General features: G+C 40.6%; 2 protein-coding genes across 3 annotated transcripts in view; both read left to right on the top strand.

Moving 5' to 3' along the window:
* The window catches only part of taok2b (TAO kinase 2b), a 30,453-nt gene extending 22,304 nt beyond the window's left edge, over window positions 1-8,149 (top strand). The window contains exons 17-19 of the mRNA XM_066666627.1: window positions 1,635-1,847; window positions 4,125-4,307; window positions 4,431-8,149. Of these exons, the coding sequence (XP_066522724.1) occupies window positions 1,635-1,847; window positions 4,125-4,307; window positions 4,431-5,258 (1,224 nt within the window). The 3' untranslated portion in view covers window positions 5,259-8,149. The remainder of the gene's footprint in view (window positions 1-1,634; window positions 1,848-4,124; window positions 4,308-4,430) is intronic.
* A 2,195-nt stretch (window positions 8,150-10,344) lies between these two features.
* Window positions 10,345-19,911, top strand: mazb (MYC-associated zinc finger protein b (purine-binding transcription factor)). Of its 2 annotated transcripts, none has more exons than XM_066666629.1 (7): window positions 10,345-10,994; window positions 11,665-11,794; window positions 12,118-12,536; window positions 12,657-12,898; window positions 13,200-13,263; window positions 13,784-13,955; window positions 14,883-19,911. In XM_066666629.1, exons 1-7 carry the CDS (start codon window positions 10,962-10,964, stop codon window positions 15,227-15,229), a joined length of 1,407 nt encoding a protein of 468 aa, XP_066522726.1. In that variant the 5' UTR covers window positions 10,345-10,961; the 3' UTR covers window positions 15,230-19,911. The 2 variants fall into 2 exon arrangements, with proteins under 2 accessions (XP_066522726.1, XP_066522725.1); XM_066666628.1 differs by having other exon boundaries at window positions 12,654-12,898.
* Window positions 19,912-20,101: the final 190 nt, after the last annotated feature.

Raw genomic sequence — 20,101 nt, 5'->3', positions numbered from 1 at the left:
TTTAATTTAATATTTTGCTATTCCAAAACCCTGCTACTGTAAATTGAGAAATGATGAGACAGTGGGGATTAGTGTTGAATCATGTACAGCCCGGTAGTGTGTGTGAGGGGAGCGAAGGCGAGTCTGTCTGGTCTGATCGCCCAGAGCTGCTGAATCAGTTAATGCTACTTTAAGAGTACGGTGCATCAGAGCTTACTGTGTACGGGGCTGGGGCCCGAGCCGACCCCTTGTACATTGATGAACCTTGGGTGTAGGGGTGGGCGATATTGCCATAAAATCATATAACAATATTTCAGGGTTTTTTGGCGATAACGATATTCTTGGTAATATGAAAAAAAACAACTGAAAAAAAAATTTATTTTCAAAAACACACTACTGCAATTAAATAAACCTTATATTACTATTAATTATATTAAATAAAGTATTTGTACACAACACCATGGTTTATTTTACATCTGTTGTTTTGTAATCACACCACCACCTTATGACTGAAGTCACTCCCTTTTTTTTAAAAAAAAAAAATCAAATTCCTCTGCCTCAAAACCACTTTCCCCCATACTTCACTGTGCCTAAACGACTCGTAAAGAACATACACCATATTATGAGTAACTTCAAGATGTCATTACATAAGTCAGAATAGGTTTTATATCATTTTTAAAATGATGACGATATTTTTGCAAACGATTCGATATGCAACAGCCCTACTTGGGAGTATGTACTCAGGCCACTATTCGTAGGAGAACGTGAATTTCATGTTAAAATGGTTAAGCCTGACCACTCTGGCAGCGTGTCCCAGGTTGTCCTGAGTTGCCCAGGCGTTTCATCTTTGACTTCATTAATTACAAATCTTCATTTTCAACATATGAATCTGAACTTTGTATTCACAGCTCTGAATGTTTAAGCTCAATACCCTTCAATTTAAGCTCAATACCCTTCAAGTCCTCATTTTAACATAAATATCAACAAAAGGTTTAGATAAAATGTAAATTGATAAAAACACACACAAAGGAAAATAAGTTTATAAAACCTGATGTGGATTTTATTCAGATTTGCATTGTTTCAGAAGGTTTTAATCTCCAGAGAGTGTCTGAAAGGTAAGTGAAAATGTACTTGAGCTGTGGACTGTGTGGTCACACAACTACATTTCTCAGTGCATTTTCCTGCACATTTATAAAGCGCAATATCAAATGGTCATCTTGATTGAAAAAGAAAACCCCTCCTCTTAAGAATAAGCTTAGAAAAAAAATGGAAGTATTTTACAGTCTAAAATGATGTGCCAGGCTCAGTAAAGACATGTTTATTTTACCAGAACCATCTCATTTTTGTTTTATTTAAAGATGCATATAGCCTTAAATTTTGTTCAGCTCAGATTTCTTATTTTTTCTAGCATGTTAAATTCAGTAAGTAAATAGTAGTTGTGTGTTAAAATGTGCAGAATTATTTTCTTTATACAGCAGATGTTCATTTATTTTTCGATAGGCATGAACCAAGAGTGCCCAAACTTTTGCACTCTAGACGGAGAAGGTTCATAACCAACTACACCCCCACGACCAAGATGGGTAACCTCTGTTATTCCGTTCCCACTCCCCCTCCTTTCCCAAACTTTTCCTGAAGTTTTACTTGTATATTCCCAGTCCAAAGAGCTGCAGATCAAGCGTCAGTTCCAGGACACGTGTAAGATCCAGACGCGTCAGTACAAGGCCCTGAGGAACCACCTGCTGGAGAACACGCCCAAGTCCGACCACAAGGCTGTGCTGAAGCGGCTGAAGGACGAGCAGACTCGGAAGCTGGCCATTCTGGCCGAGCAGTATGACCACTCCATCAATGACATGCTGTCCACACAGGCTGTGAGTAAGGCAAGGACATGTCCATCACAATTTCCACCCTCATCCTCACCCCTCTGACCTGAGCCACGCCCCCCTCACTCTGCACCGTTTTCAGTGGCATGCCATCAAAAGCCAAGAGAACGAGCGGCTTTTCAGTCCCACACTTGTCATGTCGCAGTGAGTGTCGTGCCCATATAAGGAGCTCTGGATCTGTGCTGGAAATCTATATAACGGACGTGAATGGTCAACATAGTGGTTTAAACCTTTTACTTGGTCCGACATTCACTGAATGTAACCGCTCTGAATTACAAGGTCATTAAGGGGTTCCAATATGAATTTCATCAATAAATCTAATGTGCGCACTGAAATAACTTCACACCACGTGTGGGGGGATTTTGGGGAAGGTTTCAAGTCGCTTTATGTCAGTTCAGTGCACAGCAGTGTTAGCTTCCAATTGTGATGTCTGTGATTCGATGGAAATTATTAATAATTATTACATTCACTTCTGTCACAGAAGCTGTTTGGAATGGCCCCATACTCACTGTTCTCCATATTGCTCTCTATAACAGGCATGCAATCATATTCTGGATATGGATATAATAATCTACTAGTCCTTAAGGTAATTTTATAATGGTTATAAGATGTTACGCGTTCAGTCATTCGTTTTGTGGCAGTTGCTACGAAAACTAAACAGTTTTGAGTAACCCAAGTGTGTTGAGGAAACTCGAGCCTGGCGCCGTGTGTGAGACTGTGGACTACAGGACATTAGTCTCCACCCTACAGTCCACATTCAGCCCGAGGGAGTTTTACCTGTTCCCAAATCTGAAGAAACATCTGTGGAAAGGACTCTTCTAATGATAGAGATAAATGATCAATTTTCCAGTCCAGATGAAATGTCTTTTTCCAAGGAAGTGAAAAGCTAACTGCTAGATCTAACAAAAGTATAGAAGTTAAGGGTGAACATATAGAACAATAAAAATGTAATACATTACATATATGCTTTACTTCACACTTTACAGTGAACTTATTAAACGTGTCATGTAGTTTCAGAGAACTGGATTCGGTGGGTAGTGAATGATGTGGGTTTGTACATTACTGTGCCATAGGAGATTCAACACTATAAATCTCTGTGGACAGTAAAGTGAAAAAAAAATTTCTAAACTCAGTGTATATACTTATATTAAAGGCTTTCATTCATTCATTCATTCATTATCTGTAAGCGCTTATCCGCTTCAGGGTCGCATTGGGTCTGGAAACTACCCAGAACCAGTGGCAGGAACACACCCTGGAGGGGGTGCCAGTCCTTCACAGAGCGACACACACTCACACATTCACTCACACCTACGGACAATTTTGACTCTCCAATCCACCTACCATCGTGTGTTTTTGGAGCGTGGGAGGAAACCGGAGCACCCGGAGGAAACCGACGCAGACACGGAGAACACACCACACTCCTCACAGACAGTCACTCGGAGGAAACCCACGCAGACACAGGGAGAACACACCACACTCCTCACAGACAGTCACTCGGAGGAAACCCACGCAGACACAGGGAGAACACACCACACTCCTCACAGACAGTCACCCGGAGGAAACCCTCCCAGACACAGGGAGAACTCATCACACTCCTAACAAACTGTCACCCGAAGCAGGAGTAGAACCCACAACCTCCAGGACCCTAGAGCTGTGACACTGTGCTGCACTACCTGCTATCAAAGCCTTTGAAAATCTTTATTATTATTTATTAAATAAATCCACTACATTAATTTGTAACAAATATGTGGAGCGGTTGCTGTTGCTGCTCTCTTTTGCCCTCTGTAGACAATACAATGTTTAAGGGTATCCCCTCTACACTAGGGTACATCGCTTGTTCACTACTCATTGCAGTGCACTCTGGGATTATATAAGTGCACTTAAAATTGTGTAATGTTTATGGGCATCACTGCAAAATGGTGGAATCCCCATCTAGTGAAAAGGGCTGTTTGTGACACAGCTAGAGAAATCCAGCTCAGATCCAGAATTCCTGCTATGGTCATGACACCCGGTGCAGAATGACAACTTCAGAGATCTGTTGAGCCCCTGATGCTGCCCTGATCATCCCTGGCATGTCCCGTCCTCGGTTTTGATTCTGTTTTTGACAATCTCCTGTCCTCAAAAACTAACTGGGCTGCAACCTTTGGATGCAACAAGAGATCGTGTCCATGAGTGGCATGTTAAAAACAGTATAGGTCGGGTAACGGTGCCAACCTTGACCCCAGAACCTGAGCCACACTGACCTTCTGTGCTCTGTTTCTCCAGCTGCGATTGGATGAGACTCAGGAGGCAGAGTATCAGGCTCTGAGGATGCAGCTACAGCAGGAGTTAGAGCTGTTGAATGCTTATCAGAGTAAGATCAAGATCCACACTGACACACAGCACGAGAGGGAGGTCAAGGACCTGGAGCAGAGAGTCTCCATCCGCAGGGCACTTCTGGAGCAGAGGGTAAGCATTGGTTGCTTGCTGTGGATTTCAAACTGTGATCAGATATGACATTTATTTATACAGCAATCTATAACTATTAAAAAGTTGATTTTAATACAATTCCTTACTCCTGTGTCTCTGCAGATCGAGGAGGAGATGCTGTCCCTGCAGAATGAGCGTTCCGAGAGGATCCGATCTCTGCTGGAGCGCCAGGCAAGCGAAATCGAGGCCTTCGACTCTGAGAGCCTGCGACTGGGCTTCAGCAGCCTGGCTTTAACCGGGATCCCATCCGAGGCTTACCCGAAGCAGGGTTACCCGTCCAGCCAGACGCCTCGCTCCTCCAGCCACTGGAGCCATGGGGGCGGGGCTCCACACCCACACTCACGCCGGGGTCCCAGCCGAGCCGAATCATCCTCTGCGTCCTCGTCAGTCCACCATTCGTCCCGCTCCTCGTCGTCCTCCTCTTCCTCGTCCTCGCATCACCACCATCACCGTCACCACCTCCCTCAGCACTACCACCACCAGAGTACGCCCCAGCTGTACCGCGAGCGAGAGAGGGATCGAGAGAGGGAACCGGAGAAAGAGAGGGACTGGGGGGGTGTAGCCCACCCTCACGCTTTCCCCCACCACCTTCCCTCTCGCTCCTCATCCCAGTCCCTTGCTCTCCTCCCTCCTCCTCCTCCGGCACCTCCCTCTATCTCCCTCTCCTCCTCTTCCTCCTCTGGCCAGGCCTCCTCCTCCTCCTCTACTTCCTCTCAGGGGATGTACGGAGGAGGAGGAGGAGTAGGAGGAGGAGGAGGGCTGGTGGTACGAGGCCCCAGCCTCATGGCCCTGCGGAACAGCCCCCAGCCCCTCCGCAGGACGGCCTCCGGGGGTGGCCCCGGGGCCTCGGGCAGCGGAGATGGGGTCCTGAGCCGAAGCACCTCCGTGACCTCTCATATCTCCAATGGATCTCAGCTCTCCTACTCCTAAGGCCTTTCACACACCGGACGCTATGTCTCTATCTCTGCATCTCTAGCCCTGCGATTGGTTCAGAACCTCAATAAATTTTTACAAATATTTACGGCAAAGATCCTTAAAGAGCTAGGAGCCAACACCGAGTCGGGGTTCTCTTTCTCGCGCCTTTAACCCAAGGGTCAGTTTGCTGAATATTATTTCGTACAATGTAATAAGCCTGGGAACATCACGGGGGATTAATTACTGAAGATGTCTTGCATACCAAAACGATGCGACTTCTCACTTTCTTCCATGTATTTGTGAACTTACACAGAAGACTTAAATTCACCCAGCTCACATAACTAAGGATTTTTCTGTGCGCCAAAAAATGCATATTAATTTGTTGCATTTTTCGCTAGCTATCACTGGTGACGTCAATTCCCTTGATGCGATTTATTTAAAACTTCCTGCACACACATCTGATGATTGCTATGCTCATTTTTTAAATTTGTTGGCCTTGTATTAAGGGAAATTTCACAGATGACGAGATTTCACGTGACTTATCACAGTGCTTTTAGCATGGGACGGCCTAGGTGTTTTTTTGAGTAAATAATGTATCGTTTTCATTGTTTGCGTTTTTGCGAGACGGCTTGTGCTGTGCTGACAACAGCTTGAAATACACGTAAATACAATGAAAAACATACTGCAACTAGGATACATTCGAATGTGTGTGAAAGTTCTCGGCTCTTCAAAGGGATGTACAAGATATCAGAAAAAGACTCTTGATCACTTAAAGACATCTGTTACGCTTGAGGTTCCTTTCAGGGCGTGTTCTCAAAACCTTTTGAATGTGATGCTCCTAAACAATCAGAGTTTTAGTGTGAGAAACATGGACACCTTTCGCAGTGCGTTCGGTGTGCAAAGGCCTTGAGACCCTCAGGAGATCAGGAGCTAGGCTTGGGGTCGACTCGCCTTTTTAAACTCTTGAGGTGTTTCAAGAAAACTATTAGTAAGAGAGGGCAGAAAAAAAGAGAGCACATCTTGATCGTTGATGGTTTTTATTTTGTCTTTTGTCGTTGTAGATGTTTCTTTTTTAACCTTTTTTGTAAAGGTGTTTAAAAACACACACAAAAAAAAACCAACAGAAAACTTGACTGGCTTGGAACATCACCACTGCCTTTAAGGCGTCTTAAAGGGATGCTGTGCTGCGTAGATCTCTATGGGAAGACTTACAAACACGTACTCGAACACAGAATGTTTCTAAGGTTAATCTATTGACTGTCCTTAAACACTTGCACATTACGTGTGTGTGTTTGTGTGTGTGTGTGTGTGTGTGTGTGTGTGTGTGTGTGTGTGTGTGTGTGCTTCAAACAAAAGAACAAAAAAAGGACTAAAAAATAAACACACCACAAAACAGCTGTCGTCAGACTTTACAATAACGTTGGTGTCTGTGGGAGTTGCTCCAGTGCATGAGATTAATGTACAAAATACATTTGTATTCATATGTTACCCAGTCACATTGGAAACGTAAAGCTACTGTACCTGTCCAAAAATCATAGACATCTAGCATCCCACCAATTGGAAGATTTTATTGTATATAGTATCTGAAGTGTTAAAGCATTGTGTCCACAGTTTTCTATAGTAATTAATATCATAACTTTGATATAACAAAATGTGAATGGAATATGCCTAACATTTAGAGGTAGGTGAGTTAAACAGTGGTTGCACCACTAGAGTGCGACTCTTAGTTCCTGATTTGTTGTTACATTGTGCTTTTTTTATTCCATATACAAAAATGAGACAATTTTTGTTGTAAATGGAATAATTTTAACTGCAAAAAAAGTGTTACTTTTGTCAGGTTCAGGTGTGTGTTATGGAAATTAATGGTTATTAATATTTGATTATTAATAATTGTTAATAGGTTGTGTGCGTGCGAGTGTGTGTTGCCCGCCCGAATGGTACACAATCTGAGAATATTGCCACTTTTTTTTAAACAGTCATAAGTGAAGAGAATGTCTAGTTCTCAAGATGATTTCACGTAAAAATTACAATAAATAACACAAGTGTTGTAGTTGCATTGGATTGCAATCACAATGATTAGGGAAATCTTGAGTGAAGAGAGGAATCAAACAGGTTAAACAGTAATCAGCTTGGTGTATGGTTTAAGATGAGACAAAAGACTGAAAGTGCTAAAAATTTCTTTAAGGATGGGTTGTCAATAAGTCTGCTGGACTTCCCTGTTACATTCTCTGCTTTGGCAAGATGGAAATGATAAGGAAAGAATGGAAGAAAGGTGGCAGGAGCATTTGTTTGACCAAAAGGCATATGGGGATACATGCGGATTTCTAAATCTAAGGGTCGTCACCAAGAAGACTGCATTTGGTCTGAGATTCAGAGATCCAACAGTGGGTCAATTTACCCACGATGAACTCAGACAAACAGAAAAACAAACAGTGAGGAACACCAGCTCTGATGACTCTGTATAACCTGCTTCTTTATGCTTGGTTTAAAGTAAAAAAAACAGTGCATGCGGAACTCATTATGTATCTTGAGTGTTGGGTCTAATTGTGGAGAGAGCCGATGAAGTTGTGCCACAGAAATGGATTTTTTTTTTTTTACATCCTGAGAGACCGGTCCCTGAGCAATTTCAACAGTCTATGCTCAGGAATAGTCAAGGCAAGGGCTAAATGTTTAACGGCCGGATTCATGTCATGGTGGTAAAGGAGGCTCTCCTTGTTTGTTTCAGGCCGAAGCATCTCAACAGATGAAAGCAAAATCCGTCCTGAGAGCTCGCAGGCCGATTGTGAATGTGGCTGTTTGGTAGAAGCTGAAGTTTTCCAGAGAGGACGTTTTTAGTACTTTAAACATACAAGCTGCTTCCAGCTTGTTCCAGAAGAGAGACATCTGAACATGTGTTGAACAAAAATGAGAAGTTAATTAAAATGTAATAAATTGATATTAACATTTAACTTACTGTGTGTGGTTATTTCACTTCAACTGGTTCTTAAATTACCTTTATCAAAAAGGCATTCAATCTAGAATTTACAGTTAGCCTACTTATTTGTGTATTATTATTTATGTACTTATTTGTACTGAGAGAGCAGTATATAATAATAAAGCTTTATAATCAATTTCTGGAAACGTTTGTTGTTGCTATTGATTCACAGGATAAAACATTAAAATATTTATGACACAGATTAATACATCCAAACTTAAAATACATCTGTTTTCAGAGACATTTAAATTAAGTGGAGAGAAAATAATCACGTTAATGAATGTTTCATTATAGTATCAAAAACATCATAAAATTACTGGGAATCCCTGTGTTGCCAACCATTACTGATGCTATAGCTTAGCCACGGAGCTATATCTAATAAACCGAACATAGCCAGTGTGGTATAATTCTTAAAATCAGCATTAAATGGAAAAATAGAAGGGGTAACACTTCCTTAACATGAAGACAGGACATTTGGGCTGGGAAGGATTATATACCTAGGAATTAAATTGGAAGCTGAAAAGCAAGCATTTCAAATCAGTTTGGAGTTGCCTTGAGGGTAGCTACAAGTTATATTTTTATTATAATTTAATTTTTCCACATCTGTACATTCTTACTTGAAATTAGCTCTTAATTTAAATTTTAGCTTCTTGCTCCTCTATTATTTGTTGACAGAAATGATATCTTGGAATTCAATTGCAACAATTATACAGCTGTTAAAACTTTCCGATTCCAAGCAGCAATGAAGATTTGTGGTTCCTGTTGTATTAAACTTAACTTACATAGTACACCTTCAACATATATAATCAGAAAGGACCAGTTTTTAAACAAGTAAATCTTAGTCTAGATACTGGAACAGCACTGTAGGGGTAAGAGTGGGTAAAATTACAACACACATCCCTAGTTAAAGCTAATATTGTGGCCTGAGTCTGTATCTAACTCCTTGTTCCTAAAGTAATAGCGCTTTGTTTGTTCCCTCAACTCTGTCCTGTGCTGTTTTCCCTCACATCTGTAAACACAATCCTTTGCGTCATTAGTGACGATCCCTTTAAGGCACGACCGTTGGACGATGCCAACGCGTTACTTTTTCTTTACAGGTCATTATTCTCTACTTTCTTTCTTATCTCTCGATCACACTTTCTTTTGGTCGTTTAAGTTGCAGGACAGCGAGTTGTTTTCCAAAATTCCACAGGAAGTAGTAAGAAGTAGAGAGATGCTGCTTTTCCATGTTCAGTTTCTGTCGGCGCACACAATGAACAGACAGCGCGTGTTTGTTTGCACTTGTATTTATGACATTGTGATGTAGGGGTGACAAGTATTAAATATTCTGAAAGCTGGATTTTAAGTACTTTTAAGATTACTTTTGGTTCGGTTATTCTCATAACAGGATCCCAACGTATGGAAATAAATATTTTGCTAACCAGAAAAAACACAGTAATCAATATGCACATGTGTGACGTCAGTTCTGTGTGTTGCCGTGTTGATAGTTTTAGCTCTCAGCTGTTAAATAGTGGTAGGCCAATCATATTGTTTTTACTGCTAAATGACCTTCAGAGGCAGTGGAAACTTTCATCGGAAAATGTCCATAAACGTCTTGAGTAACCTCAGCAATAGCAGCAGTGTTCAAAAGACTAATTTTTTTAATCACAGAGCAAGTAAAATGGAACTAATGATGAAATTGCTTACTTGGCCAGTACGGTTAAGTGTGATTTTATATCACCAAACAATAAAACAGCTTGTCCAACTTGGAATGTCTCTAGTATGCTACTGCATTACAGTAAATACAGTCAAAGCAAGTCCTTACGAAGAAAGCAACACCAACATCTGAGATCGCAATCTCTCTCTCTCACACACACACACACACATGAAAGGTAAATAACAGATGGTAAATTACATAAATAATGTATTAGACGCCACGAAATAGAAACCTATGTAAAGTCCCTTCAATGCATGAAAACAAACACGCGTGTGTTTAATAGTGTGTGTGTGTTTGTGTTTCCTCTCCAGAGCCGCCAATCCCTTTAAGAGCAACTGGGACAGATAGCTGTGAGAGAGAAAACGGAGAGGAGGGGGAGAAGAAAGAGGAATTAAAAAAGAAAAGGAAGAAAGCGAGAGCCGGGGAGGGAGGGAGAGGGAGAGAGAGTAAGGGAGTAAAAGAGAAGAGAGAGAGAGAGTGAGCGAGGGCGATAAAAAAAAAGAAAGATGACATCGTGCGAGTGGAGGCGGGCTCAGGCTGAGTGTGCCTCGGCCACGGCGTGAACTCGACACCGAGGCTTCGACCAAACACCCGCGCGGCCTGTTGGTGGGAAACAATATTACAAACCAACAGAGGTTTATGGAGACTCATCTTTCAGCTCTTCCACACTCCCGGTTACTCTAATGTAAACAAAAATAACCATAATGCCGTGGTTTTTATTTTAAATAATGCATGAGTCAGACGAGTAGAAATGACATTATTGACTGCGTGAGTCTTATTAAAACATACAGTAATGTTATTGTTTTATCCTTATTTGTTTTTCTCCGCTTGAATTTGACTATAACACTGATTTTAAACTGGGAATAAGCCCTCTCATTTAGTGACACTGATTTTAATGCTTGTAGGTCGCAGGAAAGTGCTGTAATCCGCGGTAATATTCGTTTTTAAAGCCAATGCAGGCTGTAGGTGCTTATATAGATGACACCAAGTAGATTCTAGGTTCAGGTTTAGTTTCTAGTTGTTATCCCTCTGCACTCCTCAGGACAAAATGGATGCTACTTGGAGCAACTTTCTCTTCCAGGTGAGGTCCCACTTCCACAAATGGTTTGTGTGTGTGTGTGTGTGTCTGTCTGTCTGTCTGTCTGTCTGTACCAGGATACCAGGATATATATATATATGTGGGACCTAAATCTAGGGCCTATGAAGAGTAAAATATTAAATTGTAAGATGTAAGGCATATTTTAAGGTTACATTTAAGGTGACTGCCAGGGTTATGTTTTATTATTTAGTAATACGTACAGATACGTTTAGGGAAGTTCTCCCTAAAATGAATGAAAGTCTATGTAATGGCCCCGCGATGCATAAAACTAGTTTTTGTGTATTTATGTGTGTGTATGTGTGTTTACCTATCTATCCCACTTCTTTATAACCACATACTGTATGTGGTAAAATATATTATATCCATGTAAAGTGTTTCACCTTCATCTGCAGGAAATCTATTTCATATGTTCTGTTTACGGAAAAAAATGAGGTGCATGATTTTTTGCTTCCTGGCTTAAACAGACCGTAGTAAATCTTCCGTAAAAGATCAGATTATTCCAACTCTCTGTGACACCTGTGTACTAATTCCTTATGACATTGTAACTACTTTTTTACATTTCTAAACGGTTGAAATACGGAGGTCTGTGCTTGTTACCTGGTGTCAAAAGTTTAAAAATGTAAAAGGTTTCTGATTTATTTATTCTCCTTAGACCACGGCTTCTCAGACCCAAGTGGACGGCGGTCTGCAGTCCGAGCTGCTTCCCCAGAGTCCAACCACCGACCCCCTGCCTCCACCATCCACCGTGGACACGGCAGCTCTCAACGAGGACCCTGTACCTGGTAAGGGAGAGGAGGAATGAGTAGAGATTACGGCTTCACAATACTGACAAAATACTGTATCGCCCTAATGTAAAGACATTGTTATTAGGGTAGGATTGTAAGGGGACACTTAGAAACTCTTCTTGATGTAAAAAGTCATTCAGATTGGTTTTATATGAGATTGTTTGTTGTAGAGAAGCTTGCTGACTTTAGGCCAAAGTTTTATTTGGAAAAATTGTTAAATTATGTCTGAGGCTGCATATTCTTAACCATTTCATATAACAACTTTCCTTTATCGCTCTCTCTCTCTCTCTCTCTCTCTCTCGCTCTCTCTCTCTCTCCAGTGAAGCCAGCCCCTCGTCCGGCACGTGCAGCTCACATTTGCTCAATCTGCAGCAAACAGTTTAAGAATAGCTACAACCTGCGACGCCACCAGTCCGTCCACACTGGCATTCGCATGAAGAGTGGCTCCTCGCAGCACCAGGAGGGCGGTGCTAAAGAGGTGGTGGAGCGTCCCACTGTTCCTCTATCTCTCCTCCAGCTGAGCATGCCTGAACCCCAGGCCTCAAACCTGCAGCCGGCTCCAGAGCAGCTCCAACAGCAGCTCACGCAGCAGCTCACACAGCAGCTCACACAGACGCTTACACAGCCTCTGCTTACTCACGACAACAACGAGCCGACCGCCGTCAGCGTGCCCTCCACCGTCACGGCCCTGCCTCCCGCCACCGCTGTCGTCGTCATGGCAGCACCGGAGCCGGTCCAGGTTGGTGTTTTTAAATCCCAGTATTGGTTCAGTTGGTGATGGGTTGTATTTTATTTTTATTAAGCTCTTACAAATTATGAATACAGGTTGAAATAATAATTCTCACAATCACTTCAGCAGAGGCCAGTGAACCCGAACCCTGTGCGTAAGAACCATGCGTGTGAAACGTGTGGAAAGGCTTTCAGAGATGTTTATCACTTGAACCGCCACCGGCTCTCTCACTCGGATGAGAAGCCCTTCTCCTGCCCCATTTGCCAGCAGCGCTTCAAGAGGAAAGACCGCATGAGCCACCATGTTCGCTCCCACCAGGGAGGAGTGGAGAAACCGTACATCTGCCCGCACTGCGCCAAGGCCTTCTCTCGGTCAGAAACGCACACACACACACACAATTATATGCAAATATAAATGCACATATTTATTGTTTATTTGTCAACAGTGTAGGTTTATTTTAGAATAAAATCTTTACTTTGTTTTCTGTAAAATTTCTGTTCAAATTTTTGCTCTTTATTTTTTTCTTTTCTCAGAAAAATGAAATATTGTACAAATGTTCTATAGTAATGACCTGTGATGGTAATAACCAAAAGAGTTTAGCACCCCTGTGATATTCAGCGTGGTCCTGAATCTTTTACTAACATTGCTGTTTTTTTCTTTTTTCTTTTCTAGCCCTGACCACCTCAACAGCCATGTCAGACAAGTACATTCTTCGGAACGGCCTTTTAAATGCCCGGTACTGTGTTTTCAATACTGTGATATGATTTTACTCTGCATTTAGAAATGTTACTATGCTATTACGGGTGTATTGAATTACAATTTAATGTGGTCTGCCTAGCAAAGAGGTATTCAAACTGGGGTCTTGAATGGACTCTCTTACTGAGTATGACTGCCTATATATATATTCAAATACAAAACGGACATTTGACTCATTAAATCTTTACAGAGTACACCTGACAGTTGTGAGATTTATGAGTTAGATAATTAAAATAAGCCCAGTTCTGAGAACAGTTCTGAGTCATTAGGAAAGGCACTCAGATCTATTATTTTTGAACACATTATAGTTGAAGCTTACTTGGCTAAACTGAGGATTCATGCAATTTTCAACCCCCCCAGACATTACATTCAAGGCCCAGTTCTCAATATCTCTGCTCTGCTTCAGGACATTATCACTGCCATGTAAGACTTGCTGGTTGATGTGTAAATCTGTGTTACTTCACTGGGTTTGTTAGGGTTGATTTTGTTGTTCCTCTCAGACGTGCGAGTCGAGCTTTGCCACGAAAGACCGTCTGCGTGCTCACATGATCCGACACGAGGAGAAAGTGCCATGTCACATCTGTGGCAAACTGCTGTCTGCTGCTTACATCACTGATCACATGAGGGTGCACAACCAATCACAGCATCACGTCTGCCACCTGTGTAACAGAAGTGAGTCTCGCGAATTCCTTTCTTTTTCTTACTCGACTTGTATTTTCAGAACCTCTTCTCTTTGGCAGGCTGTTTGACTTCTCTGGCCTTTCAGCACATTTGGGGTAAAAAATAAAGCTTAGTTGGTGATTTAACTTATGGTTTTTATAGTACTTTTTAGTTTTTTGTTGCAAAGCACCTCAGAACTTTCTTGTAACTCACTCTCAAATACATACTCATCATTTTCCTTTTGATTAGAATATATATTTTGGCAGTAGGCTGTTTTTGCATATATTTTTTTTCAAATAAAGCATTATTGAAAGCTGTCTTGTCCATGTGTCTGTATCTATCAATTCATCTATCAAATATTTATTTAATTATTCATATTCATTTATTGAATGTTACATCAATCTTTATATTATTATTTTATTATAATTATTTGCTATAGCTTATTAAGTATATGTTGGAACTTCATTAGGTTTTTGCATATGCCCTCTTTAATTATTCAGAATATTAACAGGATTTTACCAACTACCTCATCTCTCATCTTTCTCTCATCAAGTGCTGCATGGTTTTATCGCTTGTTTGCAGTTTGTTGTTGTTTTTTGGTACTGATTGTTCTGAACCTAGATTTAGTGCCATTTTCCAGATGAGGAATCTAAAACAACTGACTGTAAAGTAGAGTCACATATAAAGACTTAATCACAAACAGTTGATCCTAAAGTGTTTACCATTTGTTTAAATATTTGCTTACAAATGTATATGTAGTCTGGATAAATCGCTTAGAATCCACACTGTCCATTGTGTAATTCACATGTTCAGTCATTTTTAGCAGGCTCTGTACATCCCATTAGGGGGCGCCATTAAGTGTGTCATAAACACGATGCTTCACATCAGCGACAATTTGCATTCTTTAAGAGCATTCATTTTGCTTCTGCTCATTTTCAGGCTTCACCACACTGACATATCTGCGGATCCATGCTCAGAAGCATCATGGTCAGGAGTGGAAAGAGAGCGGAGGTGGGTTCGGCTCTACCGGACCCGGAGGAGTTCTGGTCTGTCAGCTCTGTGGCGTCCACTGTAAAACACCCACACAGCTGCAGGGCCACATGGGTACCCACAATCCACCTCTGAGCGAGCCGGCACCAGTCAGCAGCAGCGGCGATGCAGCAGCGGTGGGAACCGTGACCCTGAGCAGCATGACCACTGCTCCCACCGTGTTCGTCAGCGGGAACGCTGTGGTGGACCTGCTGGTCACCGACTGCTCCTGCATCGCACAGCAGCCTCAGAGCTAGTAACCGCAGATTCCTAAAACACAAACACACACATTCACTGTCCGTCAGAAGTTTAAGGACACCTCACTGTCATTTAAAGCTTTTCCTTTTCACTGTTATTTTCATGTGGAGCACAGCAGCTATGCGGTAGTTCATTCTTTCATTTTCGGTAAGCGCTTCATACAGATCAAGGTCCCGGTGGGATGATTGGGCACAAGGCAGGAACACACCCTGGACAGGGCGCCAGTCCATCACAGGTCATCACACAGCTGTGTGGTAATGTTGGGCTGTATTTAGCTAAACGTTTATCAAAGTCTTCCTCTGATTGAAGAGTGGGGTAGCAAATTAGTATTTTAAAGTTTCCTTGGAGGTAAAACGCATAAGCTTCAGGAATGATTCTAGAGTACGACAAGGCTTGTTTCAAATGACCCTTTAGATTTGCAGGTGTTTGGAAAACGAAATGCCATTATCCAGGCCTTGTTAAGGTTAACGCAGTCCCACAAAAAACAACCCACTGGTACCATAAACCTTGGAGTTCTCAAACTTGTGGCGGGCAGTGTACAATCAAACACATCCACACAGCCACACATGCACTAAGCTAGAGATGTATGCATTACGTGTATACACTTATTAATACATAGGGCGTGTTTATAAAAATGCTATGTGCTGTAACCCTCGCTCCCACATATGAAATCACACTACTAGAGCAAATACTGTGAACAGAGCCATCATACACCAAGTACACAGCTACTGTAGCAAAATAAGTCTCACCTCAGTAAAACACATTAGGCGCCTAAATATTACACACGTCGGCAGAGATGCATCTTGAGGATGTTTTTCTTAAACAATGCCAAGGCAAGGCAGGGCAGAAAGTCCAGAAGGAGGAGAGTGGAAAATCCCTGTGTCTCAAACCAGGTACTTCAGCAGTGGACTCTAGTGACTTTGGTGCATTCACACCGGAAAACTTTAGTGTCTGTTAAAACCCGGATAACAACCTGGAATTGCCAGGAATGTGTAGAATAGCGCCAAATAATGAAGTTACGTTCTAAGTGGAGCTGCGTATTTTAATCCAAGCCTGTTTCAGTCAAACAGCTGAGAAATACGGACTGCACATCATCATCGTTAAAAATCAGTTTTTAAAGTGTTTACACGAGTTGAAAAACTCCACTTGGCCTTTACACTGTGTCAGATTTTAATGCTGAAAGGATCAATAGACATAGTCCAGATGACTTGGAACTAAATGTCACTAAATTTGATCATAAATATGGAAGATTTTTCGTTCTCCAGTAGAGTTACTCTTTTGGAGATGCAGAGTTTTGTTCGGACAGTGATAAAGTGTAAGCTGTGTTCAAACCAGTAATGCTTATGTTAATATGTACAAGCAGCCTGTGTGGACTGCTCTGTTTTTCCAGTGTTACTGAGGACCCATTGCAGACAAGCTTTTGGAACCAGTGCAAAAGAGGTGTAGTATTGTACAGAAGTTCCAGTTTTCATTTTCCAGTGTATATGTGATATGAAGAATTGTGATTGAGTTCATTCAGTTTTAAATACTGTAAGGTGTCTTTTAACACAGACACTGTTTAAAGTTAAGACACTGGGCTTTAATTTTTCACTTCCATTCACGGCAAAAACCACCATGCCACAATCTAGGCTCTAGACAACGAAGGCCACAGTGTGTGAAGTACAGATGTGGTACCTGAACTGAGACACAGGTGAAATAAAAGGCCACGAGATTGACATTACGGCAGTTGGAGACTTAATAATTTAATAATTTTAGATCCCTAAAGGAAATAAAATGCCAAGTTCGCACTGGCTGGTTCCTTTTCTCTGTCATTCTCTCTCTCTCTCTCTCTCTCTCTCTCTCTCTCTCTCTCTATCAAAATCTCACTGGCTTTTCTTGCTGCAGGACTCTTAATGATACTGTGATTGTGACTCTACTGTAGTTTATAATTTCACTTTCCCCATTCGTTTGACCTTCCAGACACTCACCACCCTCCTCAAAATACTTCCATCATAAAGAAGCATATAATAGAGGTGCACAAAGATTTAACATCCAATGTATTATTTTCCCTAAAACAGGAATGTGATTATTATTATTATTATTCATATGTTGATTTTGGAATTAAAGCTGAGAAAAACAACCGATAATTAATAAAATAATTACTTCAGTTATAGAAATGAGTGGACAAAATAAGCTTCATCTAAATGGATTTATTTATTACAGAAATTCAGGAACTTGTGATTGTTCGGGCAGAACATCTCCACATGGAGCAGTTTCCTTGTAGAACACAGACTTTTGGATTTACTTTTCTAACAGGCCCCAAGAAAACAGCACATACATCAAACTTTCCTCCTGGGAACATCTTCCCAGACCAACATGTGATTGGCAAACTGCACCTCATCTGGTTCTGGTATATATGCACCAGATTGATTACCCAGTGTTTATTTGGCTTCCATTACAACAGAGAAGCGGCATGTTAACTTTGACACCACTATTTAAAATATTTGTCATGTCTGACATGGCTGTGTCATGGCCATGAGAAAATAATTTTGAGAGTTTTTGTCTGTTTAAACTTTATTACTGAAAACAGTAAGGTGTTAATCTTTGGCTGTCATTATTGGCTCAGAAGCACTTTATTGGAGCATCCCCAATAAAGAGTAAAGAAGACAAGATGAATGCTGAATGGTAGAGAAAGGTGGACTTATTGAAGCAGGGATAAGGGGAGGTGACTGTGAAGGTGTGGAGATTGGGTGTAATGATTTCTTCGATAAATCATTTCCTCCTGAAATGGAACACACACACACACACACACACTGCTGAGGAAGAGTCTGAGTGCTGCACTGGGAAAGTGAGAGAATATTGTGTGTGTGTTTATAATGTACTATGGACTGATTATTTTGAAAACTGTCTAGAAAGTTAGGCCAGGAACAAGTCTCATGCAAGTACACAAACGCAAAGACATAACAAGCCATAGAAAAGTAAATAAAAATTAATACCTTATGAGTGTTCTTTTGCTACAAACTCATTCATTGCAACAAAAACAAACACTGATGGTGAAGGACGTTCTATTATCATTTTTCAAAACGGTTAGTAAAATAAGACACTTAGTCTTTACATTTTTATTTAAAAGGATTACCAAGTAGTGAGAAGGTATTCATTTGATTTGATTAAGTAGGATTTTGATGAATCTGGTGTAAAAAAGGTCTGCTTACATTTCAGGCTTAGGTTTGCACTCTTAAAAGTGAAACTAAATTAAAATAACAAAATCCAAAATAAAACAAGGACACACAGGTCTTTATATATCACTGAAGAGCTCTCTCCTATGGTGCAGGTCGTAAACATGAACGAGTGTGGACAGTTTCACTAACTGAAAGTGAGTCAGTTAATTACAAGCCAGTTCCATGAGGTGGTTTGCATCTAAAAACGAGACAAAAAAATACAACGGGTTGTTGATGCGATGCACTGAATAGCACCCCTTGTGGTGCAGTTCCTAAACGGGCATGAGAGGATGTATGTGAGTGAGTGAATTACGGACCAGTTCCATAAGTTACTTCACATCTAAAAACAGAAGCTAATGGGAAAATTCAGAATTATAATAACCCTAATTTTTGGTGGGGGAAATCGCTCTGTGTAAAGATGTTTTATGTGTGCATTATTCCTGAAATAGCACCCCCTTGTTGCAGCACATAAGAATAGCATAACTTTCTGGCCTTGGAAGCTGGGTAAAACGTCTAAAAACAGTAGTCATATTCAGGATCATCAGGCACCTTAAAATACGTTCACCTGGTTTTAATCCTTTCTTTATTTTTAGTTTTGTTTCCTCTTTCTATCGGTCTTCAAGTCTTGACAAATGGAGACTTAGAAAAAATAAATACACAATAAATACACTGGTCCAGTCGGACTCTGCATTAATACGGTAAATAGGGAATGCAACTAGATGAACTGAACTATCTATAATATTTTTCTTCTTCTTTCTCCTGAAAAAAAAACAGATGAATGCAACTGTTGTTACTGCTTCCAAGAGGACTAAAAAAACGTTTGCCCATGACTGTTTTTTAATCGTTTTTTGTTTCTGTTGTGAATGTGTGAATCAAGTGTTTTAAAGAAGGGCTTAGTCAAAGGATATTGACCTTAATGTCCACAAATTAATGTTTAACCCCTTCTGCTGAGATAAAAAAAAATAAAAAAGAAAGAAGGAAATTCAGGGGGAAGAGGAAAAAACTGGATTTGTACTGGAGTGATTTGTTTGATCAGTTTAATGTTGGTACTGTATGTTATCTGGTTATACACTAACTTAATTTTTCTAATTGGAGATATTTTTTTGGTTTGTATTTAGAAGAATTTTGGTTTTTAAGTTTTAAATCATCTTTGGGGTTTTTTTATTTTTATTTTATTTTATTTTATTTTTTGTTTATTTCACACTAAGCTGAAATAATACCTCTTCGATAGGAATCAGTACAGTTCTGGCACTGCATCTCAATGCCTTATTGTACCACTTTACCACATTGTAATTCGTAAAACGCTAAAACATGGTATTTTAAATCTTAGTCTTGGATCCAGTAAAAGAAAAAATATTAATGGGATGTATTTATATTTATATTTTTATATTTCTCAGCAGTATGCATGTCTATTAGCAATTGTAGAGTAAAAAAAGTTGATGCTTTCCATGATCATGAATATTATGTTATTATTTTGTAGATTGTGTAGATCATGTTATTATTTTGTAATTTTGAGTATTAAAAACAAAGTAATTATAGTGACTTGTGTGAACTATTATTTTTTTCTTTGTAATTGTGTTTGAAATATTTGGATACAACACAGCTCCAGGTCCTGGAGGTTGTGGGTTTGAGTCCCGCTCCGGGTGACTGTCTGTGAGGAGTGTGGTGTGTTCT

This window comes from Hoplias malabaricus, chromosome 3, assembly GCF_029633855.1.
Source record: "Hoplias malabaricus isolate fHopMal1 chromosome 3, fHopMal1.hap1, whole genome shotgun sequence".
Classification (NCBI taxonomy): Eukaryota; Metazoa; Chordata; class Actinopteri; order Characiformes; family Erythrinidae; genus Hoplias; species Hoplias malabaricus.
Note: the sequence above shows the minus strand (reverse complement) of the source record. Positions and strands in the feature narration are given on the sequence as shown.

Coding starts and splice junctions, on each gene's coding strand:
- mazb (XM_066666628.1), top strand. CDS start 10,962: ATGGATGCTACTTGGAGCAACTTTCTCTTCCAG. Junction 11,795..12,117: donor CAACGAGGACCCTGTACCTG/GTAAGGGAGAGG, acceptor CTCTCTCTCCAG/TGAAGCCAGCCCCTCGTCCG. Junction 13,956..14,882: donor CTGCCACCTGTGTAACAGAA/GTGAGTCTCGCG, acceptor GCTCATTTTCAG/GCTTCACCACACTGACATAT.